This window comes from Ischnura elegans, chromosome 9, assembly GCF_921293095.1.
Source record: "Ischnura elegans chromosome 9, ioIscEleg1.1, whole genome shotgun sequence".
Lineage (NCBI taxonomy): Eukaryota > Metazoa > Arthropoda > Insecta > Odonata > Coenagrionidae > Ischnura > Ischnura elegans.
Genome location: NC_060254.1, coordinates 76,886,631 through 76,900,378, shown reverse-complemented (window position 1 = coordinate 76,900,378; position 13,748 = coordinate 76,886,631). Strand labels below are relative to the sequence as shown.

General features: G+C 32.9%; 1 protein-coding gene across 1 annotated transcript in view; it reads right to left on the bottom strand.

The window, feature by feature from the left end:
• Nucleotides 1-495: 495 nt before the first annotated feature.
• The window catches only part of LOC124164960 (diacylglycerol kinase beta), a 651,622-nt gene continuing 638,369 nt past the window's right edge, over nucleotides 496-13,748 (bottom strand). Inside the window, exon 21 of the mRNA XM_046542198.1 lies at nucleotides 496-13,511. Within this exon, the coding sequence (XP_046398154.1) occupies nucleotides 13,422-13,511 (90 nt within the window). The 3' untranslated portion in view covers nucleotides 496-13,421. The remainder of the gene's footprint in view (nucleotides 13,512-13,748) is intronic.

Below are 13,748 nucleotides of genomic sequence, written 5' to 3'. Positions count from 1 at the left end.
CAATAAAAAAATAATAGGAAACCACCCTATTCCAAAGTTACAAATCATGAAAAAAATAAACTCAGCCTGTATTTAGAAAATGATATTTAATTCAAGATATTTCTTTTCTATTAGATTCGATTAGGTAAGATAAATCTTTTTATTACCTTTACTTGAGTCATGGGTCTACTATTTCTATATTAGTAGTACCATAACTTGAGTAGTGTCTGAATTTATGAAAACTGTAGTTAAGAGTGTGCCAGTAATGTTCCACTCTTCGTATTAAATACATGCATGGCTCTTCATACATTTATTGTCCAGGAGAAGTTTGTGATGTTGGGTGATGTGCTTCTGCTCCTGTAGTTTTATTTAAATTGTCTTCGGTGTGCATTTTCTTATTCATAATGTCACATCCCAAGTGTAACCTCTACATTTCCAGTTTCAGTTTTTTTATAAATGTGCCTGAGAAGCAATGAAAAAAAAGGTAAATTTGTGTTGTGGGTTGCAAACAATATAATTGCTATCTCTGGAGAACTGTGTGTGAAGTCATCAAATTGATGAAAAATGGGCATGTTAGTGGTTTTTTGTTTTCTTTTTATGCCAGTATTCATGATAACGTGTATCTCTCTAGCTAAAAATATGGTCCAACTACCTGAAAAATGATAATTATATGTTTTTTATTATTTTAAAAGGCCATGGCAAACATTTTGACTAGATATCAACCTGTTTTGAAAATATGAGTACTGTGAAATCGATATGGGTTGAAAACTTACACAGGGTGCATGTTGCAATTTCCTTGGAGAACAGGGTATAATAAGGGATCACAGAGAGTATGCTCTTATAAATTCAAGATAGTTATCAGATTGTATGTTAATGATCCTGTGGAATACTCATCCACCATCTCTCAATCCTTAAGCTAAGTTGTTGCCTCATTCATTTACTTTCTGATGTTGGTGAGCGTTTGTAGAACTAGCATCATAATGACGGTCATTTTTGCAACTTAGTTTGGGCAAGTAGGGTAGCTTATATATCATCCAAGCAATGAAAAAGAGGAAGAGAAAAATTCGGCATTGGAGTGAGCTTACTTATAATAAAACATCCTTCAGTGTTTTGGGTCACATGTGTCATTTGGTTTATTGAGTTTTCCACTTTCAAATGCTCTGCTAATCCTACCCGTTTCCAAGACTACAAATGAAAATATTCACCTCTTCTGGATTAGACTGTGGCTCTTGGGATGGTAAGCCAGCACCCTAGCCAAGAAAATAATATAATTACCACGCGTGTATCATCTCCCAACTGCTTCTAAATGTATGTCCTCTTAAATGAAAAATCATCAAATTTGAGTTTTTGTAGGTTTTATGCGACAATTTTTATTGTATTCTCATTCTTGTATTCTTGAAACATTTATTTTATAATTTGGATTGCATTTGAATTATTGAATTGCATTTTGGAGTTTTACGTGGCCATAATGATTATGATGTTATAGCCTGATCAAAAGCATAGTGGGAAATACTTCAGTCCTTTAGGAGTTGCATGGTGGTATTTATAGTATATGGAAATTAGTTCATATATAATTTTTTCCCATCCATAATTAAAATTGAAAACATTTTCAGGCATCTATGTAGATTGGAAGAACATTTGCACAGAAAAATTGGCTACGGTAACTATTAATGCAAGAGGCTACCACTTATTCTCATTTATTTACATAGCTGGAAGCCTCTCCTGAAGACTTGTTAAAGCTTTTACCAAAGAGTTGAGATTTGTGAAGGAGGTACAGAAATTTTCCTGTGCAATAGTTTTAATTATTTCCATTTTTTTAATTTGCTGGTTACATTTCTTTTATTAATAACAATGTTCTGTTTGTTTTGTTTATTAAAGAAATTATTCTTATAGCACACTGCAACCAACAGCAGCATTAGTATTTCAACATGTACCAGTCGAATGTTAGGTGTATTGTTTCATAAATACTCAAGAATTACAAATTTGACTGGCATGATGGTTTTTCAAATCATTTCCGTGGGAATTCCTCTTTGGCCGGGAATATGTTGTTGAGTATTAGGAAATTATTTACAAAATGAAGATGATTTTTTGGTGGCGTCCCTAGGTAGTTCACATGACTAGTTACCTAGAGGCACATGTTCAGTATTTTACCTCTCAATATGCTCATTATTTTCATACTCTCTCAGTATTTATTTTATTTTAATTTTCAGACTATACTACTAGCATACAAATGTGACAACATATAAGGCCAAATATCAGCCACATCATAGGAAATAGCTTTCTCTTAATCATTCATATGAGCACGAAATAGAACGTTTGATTGATTTCTTTGCCTTTGGGTTGTGGGTGCAGGTGAAAGATCTGTAGCACTCTTCATACTAAACATCAATCTAAACATATACATATAAGCAAAGCATCATCCACACACAATCACAGTTCATGTTACTTTTGCAAGTCCATGCATATTGAAATATGCTTCTGTTATCTCATTCAAAATAAAACATTGATAGGCCGAAACAACTACCATGTCCACAAATTGCTGTGGACAGAAAATGGACACTCACGTGGTGGTGAATGTATTAATCATAAATTTGAATCAGGGCTAAGTTGCAACGTTGAGCATGGTCAAAAAATTTTTGGCCTGATGTCCTATTCTCTCGGGTATCAGTTATGTATGGTGCACTGTTTTGTTTCTTCTGGCCTGATTCTTAGCCAGAAGTACGCATTATGTTTGAGATGTTAATGCACTGATATTGCTAATTTTTAAAGCTATAAGAATGAAAATATTTCAGGAGAAAATGAATATGGATGACCATACTTTCTGTGACACTCACGGCTTCACTATACTGTGTTTTTGTCTGCGTGACAGACCAGTTATTTCATTTTTCTATTTGTTAAGACTCAGTAGCAGTATTTGCTGATCTGTTATACATATTTTTAATGAAATTTCAGCAAAAATTATGAATCTTTCTGCCTGGCTATGGCCATTAGGTTATGGAATATCATAACCTTTGTTTTTCCAAACATGTTTTATTGCTTCTGAAATAATGGTAATATCTTCTCCCTTTGTTATGATCAAAATTACATTATTTGAATGGTGAGTTTGACTTTTGGTTGGTATTTTTTCTATCGGCCATTAAACTGAGTTATTTACCACTGTCCAATGATAAATGCCTCTATCTTCCTTTTGTGGCAGGCTCAGAGCCAGATGAGGGGATTTTAGCTTCTCTAAAATTTTTTCTTCCATGGCAACCACCTGCAATACATCTGTTAGGGAAGCAACTAGCCCAGAGGCATCTATTCTGCGATGCTCCATGTTTTGATATTGTACATTTCATAATTTCTGCCGTTAACAAATGATGCATTTAACTTTCAGTAATATGCAGATGAAATAAAGCTGACTAATTGAAATGTATGGTTTTCTAATGCATGCTATTTGGCAAAAAAATATCAATATACATAGGCAACTCTCATACCTTCCAAGCACCCCCCCCCCCCAAAAGTCCTCTCTGGGTACTTGACTGCCTCTTGGCATCCTAAGTGGGTCATATAGTCATTGCTACTTGATCATATTTTTCCATTATTATTTTCTTTTCATTCAAGCTTTGGCTGTATATGGTTAATGAACACAAACACAACATCTTTTTTCTTTGTGAACTCTTGTCCTTGAATAAACACTTTGAGGCATTAACTATGGCATTGACTATGTTTAGTATGTGTAAAATTTGTTTACTCTGATAAGTAATGTTATCGAATTTGGCTAGTTTTAGGCAAGTTGTTGTTGAGTAAGGTTAACATAATGAAAGTACTTGTACATATATTTCCACACTTCTTTATATCTACTGACCCAGGTTTCGGCACGTAATGCCATTTTCAAGGTGGCATTATGTGCCAGAACGTGGGTCGGCAGAAACAAAGAATTGTGGAGACAGACAAATGCTTTCTTTATGTTAAATATCAAAGATCTCCACTGAAGTATGCCGGAAACTGTATCTTTAATGTTGAGTAAGTTGTTTTGAAATTGTATTTATGCCTACCTAGTTACCTATTATGTAAGTTACCTATGGCAATTTTTTCAAGTTAGGATGTATATCGAGGGTTTGGGGGAGGGAAGTTAAGAAGTACTGTATCTCATAAAAATTTTGTTGAGGTGGGAGTTTGGAGCACCCTCTGTGGCTAGGCTGTATGATCTCAGTTATTAGTTTGGTATTTTTTTGAAGCTATTGATTAATGTAACCAGTGCACTAGTTCTTGTATGTATAGAAAGAAGTTTGGCGAGACTAATACTGATATTTAATGGAGATTTTTTATGAAAACCGTGATTTTCGTCGAATTTTAGTAATGCTTAACTTCATCTGCATTTTATGATGCTGTTTTGATCATCTAATAAATTCATTTAAGGCTTATCCAACATTATACATGAGTTTGTGAATTCATTATCACTATGGGCATTGAAGTTGAATTTTATGTTCATTCATATTTTAATCTCAGCCCTAATGGTTTATTTGTTCTTGCTTACATTGCCCCACAAAGTTTAAATTAGGCATACATTTTTTTCATAAAAATTTTAATATAAATAATAATTATCAAATAAATTAAATGGCACATTATATTCTTAATTTATAAGTTAAAGTGGATGTTAAAATGTGAATCAATTTAATTAGTTACCAATTGATGTGATTTGGCATCAAAAGCTTCTATGACATAGAAAATCTAACAGATTTTGACTTCTCTATAATGACTGTATTAACAAGATGTACACATATTTACACGTAGGCTACTATGATATGTTGCCTTAATGGAATGCCTTTCAGCAAATTATGCATTCTTAAAAACATTTTTTGCTGGAGTACAAAAATGTTTGATTTACATATGCAATAAATCTGTGCAAAAATCACATTAATATCGAGTTTCATCAAATTTCAACTGTTAATAAAATTTATAATGTATGTTACTATATGTACTCGTAGGAAAAAAATATTTACCCTTAATATAAGTATATATGAAGTATTAAAAACTTCAAAATTGCACAAAGGCTTATTTTTTGCCTATTTGGTGTTATTTATTATCTATATACAATACCAGCATATAAATATGTTGTTTCAAAATGAGAAAGTCCCTCTCAGGTTTCAGTTAAAATGCATTAAGAAAGGCATTGCAATTCAATGAAAAATTCATAGTAAGTGTCTAATTTAATGTAATGAACATCTATCCCAGTAGATCCCAGTAACTAAGTTTTCAGTTGGTACTTGAAATGATAGCGATTCCAATGTAGTAACTATGTTGAGTCATTCTTTCAGTTTTGTAAAAATATTATATCAAAATGCCTAGTCAGAGAAAAAATCTAAATATGTTGTGCTTATTGTATATTAGTACATAAATAATTTATTTACTAAAAAAATTATGATATTTTGGATTTTACCGTATGAGAAAATTGACCATTCTCACTATGGCGCACTACTGTTGTAGCATAAAGCTCTTTAAGTAGTTGGACGACTTAGCATGGTGCTAACAGCAAGGATGGCTTTTCATTTTGGTTCATTAAACATAGGGTTCTAAGTTTTAAGTACACATTGTTTCAATCTTATAGCTGTAGTTAGCAGATCAATTTTTTAAAAATCTATGCCTTTCACACAATACATATATATATATATATTTAACATCTACAAAATTCACACACATGAGTTATCAACAGCAAAAATCTTAAGAATGACAGATAAATAGAATGTAATTTCATGCTCCAGACTGAAAACAACCTACTATGCAATGAAGGGAATGTAGTTTTTCAATTGGTCATCATGATAAAATCATGGAATAATACTTCTCTAGGAGTCTATTCAAGGAAATAGTGCAGGCATTTATGTACTCGAGTCTGCAGTTTTCAAGGATTTATTTTTAATTTAAATTTTTAATCAGAAGGTATGTTTTCATTTAGGATCAATGCCCTTTTACCATTGTCAACAATGAGAATAGTTTATTTTAACAGTGATGCACTTCCAAATTTTATCCAACATTAAAATACTTAGTATCTCCTCCTCGATCAGTAATAGGCATGGATTTAGATTAATTGACTGTCACCTCCACATCTTGCTTAAAATGGTGTTATTACCTAAGAAAACATTAGCAACAGATATTTAAAAATATAATCATCTGGCAGGTTAATTATGATGTCTATTCAGACCAGACAAAATGTTACATACTCAAATATGATTAACAAGCATTATATGGCTGCCTATTGAGAGACATCTGAATATTCATTAAAAAAATGTGTATTGTCAATATGATATCCATCTACGATACCCAAAATTATACCTGCTATCAAATATATCCGCTGCATCAGGAAGTCCAATCTTGGACATTTTATAAAATAAACATTTTTTTTGCAATAACATTGGTTCCAGTTAACAGGATTTTATTTCACCTCCCTAATTCTCTTGAGGTGAACCACTAGCCTGTACATACTTCAAGTGTTTTTTTAACACCTCGATTCTATATCAACTGTATCCGGTTAAAGCTCATTAGTATTGGATTCAGCCATAAGCTGTTAGAAGTTCATTTTCTGCCTTCTAAATCAAGAGGCCGCTGAATGAGTCGGAATAGTGATCAATGGAAACAGTACATGTATTCTCAATGCACCCCATTGATCATTGATTGTATTTTTTTTGAGACAAGAAAATCTCTGGAGGTCACAAACCAAAGTTTATCAACACCATTCTATCATCAAAAATAATTTTCTGCATTAAGGAAAAGAATAGCATTTTTACCTCTTAAACCAAGTTTAAGTTCGGTGCTTCAATGTCATGACCAGCCTTGTATAGGTATAATGGAGAGGGGTGTTCCATGTAATGTATTATTTAAGCTAAAAATCCCTATCTTCTGGAGACTTTTAGTTTGATAACTACTGTGTCAAGTATCTTGAAAGGAAATACTTGTTGCAGTAGCAATAGCAATTGGTTGATAGATGCTAACTTTCAAAAGAAAAATGTGGCCCGGTATTTTCCTTTTCTGAGGCTGTTGTCATTTATTTTTCATAGAATTAATTTGTTGCTGGGGGTTCTGGTTAGTTTGGAAATTATTTTTCTATAGAATTTTATTTTCTTCATTTTCATTCAGGTATAAATGGAAAGCTGTGGAAAAGATGCTGGAGAAAGAAATAAAATGAAAGGTACAAATCAGATGTGATATAAAAATTTAAGTCATGTCAAATATGCTTTTGTGTAGGAACACTTATTTTATTAGAAGAGTTTAGGGAACAAATAATTTATGTGGTGAGCGGCCAAACCAAAATAAATCCTACATTTTCCAGTTATATATCTGCTAATATTTGTTAACTCCTAGTGGCATTACACAATTGATTATAAACAACCACACTGTAGCCAGCTGTGAACCTTGACCAAGTCACCCACGTTTGCACCCTAAGATTATCGATTTCACTGATCATTCATCTTTGATCTACAGTTAAATCAGCATCCCTCTCATTATTGTTAGGTGCCATAATCATACTTTAAACTACCTTTACATAAATTTTTGAGTCATCCAACATCATTTGATGTCTATTTGTATTCAGCGAAAATCGAACAGTATCAGTCATTTTCAGCCCATAGTCGAAGTCAATGAGCAAGTGAAGTGAGGCCGATGTCTTTTGGTTTTAGAATCAAATCTGGGTAGGTCCATTGATATTAATGGTAGCAAATTTCATATCTCAGCCTGGCTCTAGCTGACTTGGAAAAATTCTGCAACCATGAGTTAACTAATTAGTGCCAGAATTCTGTACTGCAAGGCCATGGTTCTGGTTTTTGAGGAATAAAATTTCCCTCGCAAAATGCTTTTTTGTATGATAAAATTAATTAACTTGAAAGGCATTAAATTTGATGCATCTATTTTATAAATTATCATTTTTTCAAAGATTAAAGGTATTGAACAAAAATTTTCAGCCTTGTAAGTGGGGTTTATCATTTTCCACCTAGTAAAAAATGTTAGTGTGGGAAAATTCATTACTACTCTCTTGTGGTGTAGGCAATGATCTATCCTCTTTTAAACTGCTTTACTTTATAGAATCTGCTTACTGCTTACTTTATAGAATCATGTTCTGATTTTAAGAGATTTCTGGGAAAGTACAAGTTACTGCAAAGGAAAGAAAATGGCTCCCTTACACTGAATATGAAAATTTTACATAACATTGGCTTATGAAGAGGCATGTCCTCTGTAATTGGCCTCGTGCTGTTTTTGGACTAAATAAATAAATAAATTCTCCTCTTTCATTTGCCAAGGCAAACTTTCAGGTTCATGTGCAGATTAGGTGAATGAGCTTTTAAGGGATACTGTTTAATTTTTTTCCTCCTCAGTTTTGGATGCTTCTAAATTCACTCGGACAGCGGTATACTGACTGCAGTGTATGAAATTTAGTAATTTCTAGGCCCTACTTTCTGCGTAGGCTCCCAAATTTTAGTTTCTCCTACTTCTGTTGTGCGAATTATTTAAAATATCTGCCACTCATGGTAAGTCCCCCAACTTCCCAAAACTGTTGCTATTCCTCCACACTTTAATTCTTCGACTCCTGAGCTTTTGCAAGAATGATAGCAGGTGATGGGCTACCTAATGTAAGAGACTGAATCAGAGCTAATGTGCTGGAATGTCTTATTAAGGAGAGAAAGCGGAAACTTAAGGCTGAAGAGATTGAAAACTAGGTGGGAAATACGAAATTTTTTACTATTTTCAATCACAAGGATTTATTTGACTTAGGTTCACCAAACTTTTAATTTTAAAAATTTATAAATCATAATGTGCATCTTTTGGATTGAATATTAGTTGAATAGCCAATAAACTAAATAAAAAAAGCCAATAACTTAAAAAAATAAATCGATACAATTAGGATTTGCTCAAATTTTAAATGTGAAGTGTGACACTAAATAAAACTCTTAGATATACTGGTTGTTCACAGATATGTTAGTCTTGTTTCAATAATTTATCCCGCAGGGTAGCTTGAAGTATAGGGAATTTAGACAAGTTCCTTTCCCATTAAAAATAGTATTTTTTATGCTTTTTTTTACTTGTTACAATTTATACAGCAGTGATTTGACTGTTTCATGTCATATTGTGAAACATATTCCTTAATTGTGTGTTTTTCACTTGAATATCATATTTCAGGATAGCTTTTATATTTTAGGAACTAAAAGGTTGTTGGCTTTTATTGGGGTTTTACAAAGCACTTTCTTTGTGTTATTTTTGATAGAGGCATTTTATATACAAATCAGACCCACATGCAAATACACATGATCGTATTAGGCTGATTTGCTGTAATAACTTTGCCAATGTTTTTTCTACCTTTAACATGGAGTACATTAGACATTCTCCTGCATCACTATGGAGCACAATCAGCTTGCAGTCGACTGAGCTTAATTTGTTAATGGATGCAGTAAGCCTATTTTTAGGTTGAAATAATTTTCTCAGGCATAGACAAAGTTTGTGATGCCCATATAATCGGCATTACTATAATGATATCTACTTCCTACTTTATATTCACATGATTGATTAATATTTAATTGTATATGTAATCTCAGAAAAATTAGAATGGTCAAATGACATTTTCTGACCATTATCTACAAGAAAACTTAGCCATTCTACATTTCCGAAGCAAGGAAATGGATTTAGCTTGGCATTGTTTCATATTGTTATAGAAATTTGTGCTTTGATTGACAGGCTTATAGGATAAGAGTTGAACTTATTCAATGAAAATTGAGAATAATTTCTGATGGAAATTTAAGGAATGTATATACAGAGAGGTAGAGAGTGAACCAGCTATGAGAGCCCGCCAACTTTATGTGTTTCTTGAAATCCATGAGACTAGGTCTTTCGCATGCGTATTTTGTGCTTTCAAGTATTGTCAAATGACCAGGCGAGATGGGATGAAGAAATCTAGAGAGACTGAATTCAAATCCCAAGAAAAAGTATTGCTAATGTTTAATTATTTTTTGCAGTTGTAGTATTTCATTTTAATTGTTTGTGTATTTTTTACTCATTGTAATTGTCACATTTGGAATTAAGCTACCTGATTTTAACCTACAATAGTCTTATAACCGAAGAAAAGAAAAAAAAACCTTTCGAGTGAGTGTCCTACACTTTTCTCAAGTTAGGCTATCATTCATGGTTTGCTTACCCCACAGTTTTCTCTTGCTCTTAGTTTTTTTATCTTGTTCTGCATATTGTGTAAATACCCTGTCCAATCCCCAAACCCTAAGCATTGCATTCACGATTGCTAATTACTTTTCCAAATGATGATTGGTACATTCACTTTGTCGGAGATGACTGCTTATATATATATATATACTCGTTTAAAAAAAACTCATGTATGACTGCACGTATACTCATCTACAACAATCTGTACTCAAATGAAGTGAATTATTGTTGACTGGATAGGCAGTAAATTAAATGCACCCAGGGGGTAAAAGGATATAGAAAACCCACTTTGATTGTTTTAGCTCTTTGTCATGACATTGTTCATTGGTGCGATGCAAAAGAGTTTTTCTTGCTTCCAATCAGTGATAGAGTTGATGCAAGTGAATTGGTGGAAGTTCGAATTTCTAAAATCTCTACCAAGATCATGGAATCAAAATTGGTTGCAGTCAAGCCTCTATAGAGACTTCTCACGATTGGATGGTTGTACATTCCCCAAGGTTCAAATTTTATGTTAGGATGAAGCCTCTTACATGTGGATTCTACAACTTATGGACAAGAAAACCTATTTTGGCATTCTTCTCTTGTAGAGAGACTATTTGTATGTTTTTTTAAATACCATTTCACAGAAAAAGAGCAATTTTTCTGTAAAAGTAAAATTATGAATAGTTTGCTGGGGAAATAGGTCAGTAGGTTGCGAGAATTGCCAAACTAACCAAATAAACTACACCCAAAAGAGGAATAGATTAAATAAGTCCTAGGATGCATTGCTTTTTAATATGTAGCTCACTCTGTGCAAGAAAAAGCAAAGGAAGTCTTCTGCCAGCCTAATGCTTGTGGTGTGTCTTGTCATTAGTCAACCCTTAAAACCCGGAACAACCTACATATTTTCTCCTTTAACTATGGTGTCCAGTTTTTCTTAAACACTTTGCCAAGACTCATAAATGGAAGAGGAATCTCAGGGATAATTTTTAATAGTTAAAATATTCATCAGTATTGATGATCATGCTCTACATGCTTCTGATCAATTTGCTAGCATTCTTTGAAAAGATTTGATTTTAATGCAATATTCATCAATAATTTAACATGGGTTAGTCTGGTAGACAGTGGCTAGTGGGGTTGATTTCTAATTTATTCACAAGTCTATGAAAATAATTCCATTGTTAAAACACTGACAATGGCTGGGGTCCCTCTCAATGACAAAGGAAACTTCGAAAGAGGGATGCTTGTTTTAATGTGAGTTCCAACAGCGGGCCCTGCTTTGATTGTCAAAAAAGTGCAAGCAAATTTGGAAGGAACTTTATCCTTCAGAAGATATCCAAGGTTGAGCGTATAAAAACTTTATTCCTGCAGCCACAATGCATAATGCTTGAAAATATTTTTGAAGCAAAAAGGGGAGCACCTTCACCAGATTGCCATAGTGTGACAGCCGTCCTTGATATTGGGACTATTATTCTTATGTAGTCAATTAGTAGCAGTCCTGTGTAGTGAGATTTAGGGCTCTGCAGTGTTTTTTAATAATGCTGGTGAAAGAGCTGAATGTGTGATCATTGATTCCTATTTGTTGCCAATGACAATCAGGTAAACGTAGCAGAAATTATTAGAAGGCAAGGATAGACCCTGGATTTTCTCAGAACAGGCAAAAGATCGCCTCATACTTAGGATTAAAAAAAAGATACCTCAATTAATAGGTATATGGAATATTCTCTTCATTTTAATATGAAATTAAATGATTGAGGCTCTGTAATACATAAAAAAATGAACATAATGATAATTGCATTAAATAATATTGTCTATTTTTTAAGTGTCTGAAGGGGGCACGTGCCTCGATGTACCCCCCTAAATCCGCTCATGTTAGAAGGACTATTGTTGTAGGAAGAAATGGGATCGAAGTAAAGTCGTTATTATATAAGGAATGGTCATAGCATCAAATGCTGATGCATTGTACCCAATTGAAACATTATAAATATTTTGCATCTCAAACAGCAGCAGTGGCAGAAATTAAAGAGCTTCAGTGATGTGCAGTTGACTTTAGAAATAAATTGATTACAAAAAGAAATAAGCAAACAAAAATCAATGATATTTTTGACGGCAGAGTGAAAACTTTGAATGTGTTTTGTGACAAACATATTCATGTTTTGAGAATTTTCAATTTATTGAAGTGAAAGCACTTTTATTTTTTTCCAGTTCTTATAATTTTCTGATTTGGTACTTCAACATAAAAGTATTTTTTTCCTTTGCCTTTCATTCGTATTCTAGAATACTTCTAGAATAATACTTTATCATGTCCCTTGAGCATTAATTAATTCTTATTTTTCTTTATAGTTAACATGATTCATTAATTAATTTTAAAACCTCCCAGAATCCTCGTTGTGTATTAATAATTTTCCATTTAAATTAGTGTAAAAATATGAAAGTAATATTTAAATGAACCTAACACAACTGGAAACAGTAATTCTAGTAATAAGTTATCAGAGAGTATTTGTATGTATCATCTGTAACTGCAAGTAACTCTTAAATTTAATGTTTTAATTCATCGCTATTGACATTGGGTTGGAGGTTCTTATTTGCAGAATTATAGTTTGTGTTTGGTAATGCAATGGCTCTTAAAATATTGTGTTCAAAGCGTATTTCATTTCTGGAAATAATTTTACAAAATTTTTAAAATAAATATTTTATGTACATAAATTATGATTTTTTTTCAGAGCATTAAACAAAAAAATATGAAGATCTGATGAGCTTGAAGCTAGGTTTGATTTTAATTAAGAGTATTCTGAAAATGAAGCTTTACCAATGGAAGTGGCATAATTTTATGGACAAAAAGAACATGTACACAGTGTATAATGTAGGCCAGTTCCTGCTTAGTAGGTATTCGTACAGGATCTGAGTATATAATCGATCATTATATGTAGTAAACATGACAGTGAGCACCATCAATTGATTAATCTGTACAGTAAGTCTCTTCCTTATTCATTTCATTTGGCCAAAACTTAGGAAATTAAGCTTTTCTTATACTTTTCAATGGCTATCCAAGCATAATGATATTCTTTGATGTGCAACCTCTATTTATATATTTTATACAACTATCTGCCCTTTTGTTTGAAACATTAAGATGGGTTGTAGCTTTGAGCAAATCAATGCCCAAAATGGCAGTGGATCATTCACATTGCGGCTTGTGATGACATCTGATGACCACAGAGATGAGTGACGAGTTCATTACGTCTATGGTTTTCACTCACACTTTCACTTGTCCTTTAGTAACACTCCTCTCACTTCCTCAGGAACGAAAGGAAGCTTTTCCGTTTGTCTGCTGCTGGTGCCATCAGCATTGGAACTTGATTTTTATGGGTAATGTGGACCTGTTGTGTGAGAACACAGAATTCTTATGTTTAGATATTTTTGTGATAGCATCTTTGTCGCTTCTTTTAAAATCATTCTCGGGCTCTTATCAAACGGAGGGGAGAAAATGCCTCTTCACTTGTTTCACTATTCACTGTATCATTTATTTTTTTAAAGGTATCGTTTCTCTGAAGGAGATGGCAAGATCAAGTCTTAATTTATCTAACACCTTATCTGTGGTTTATCAAAAATATTTT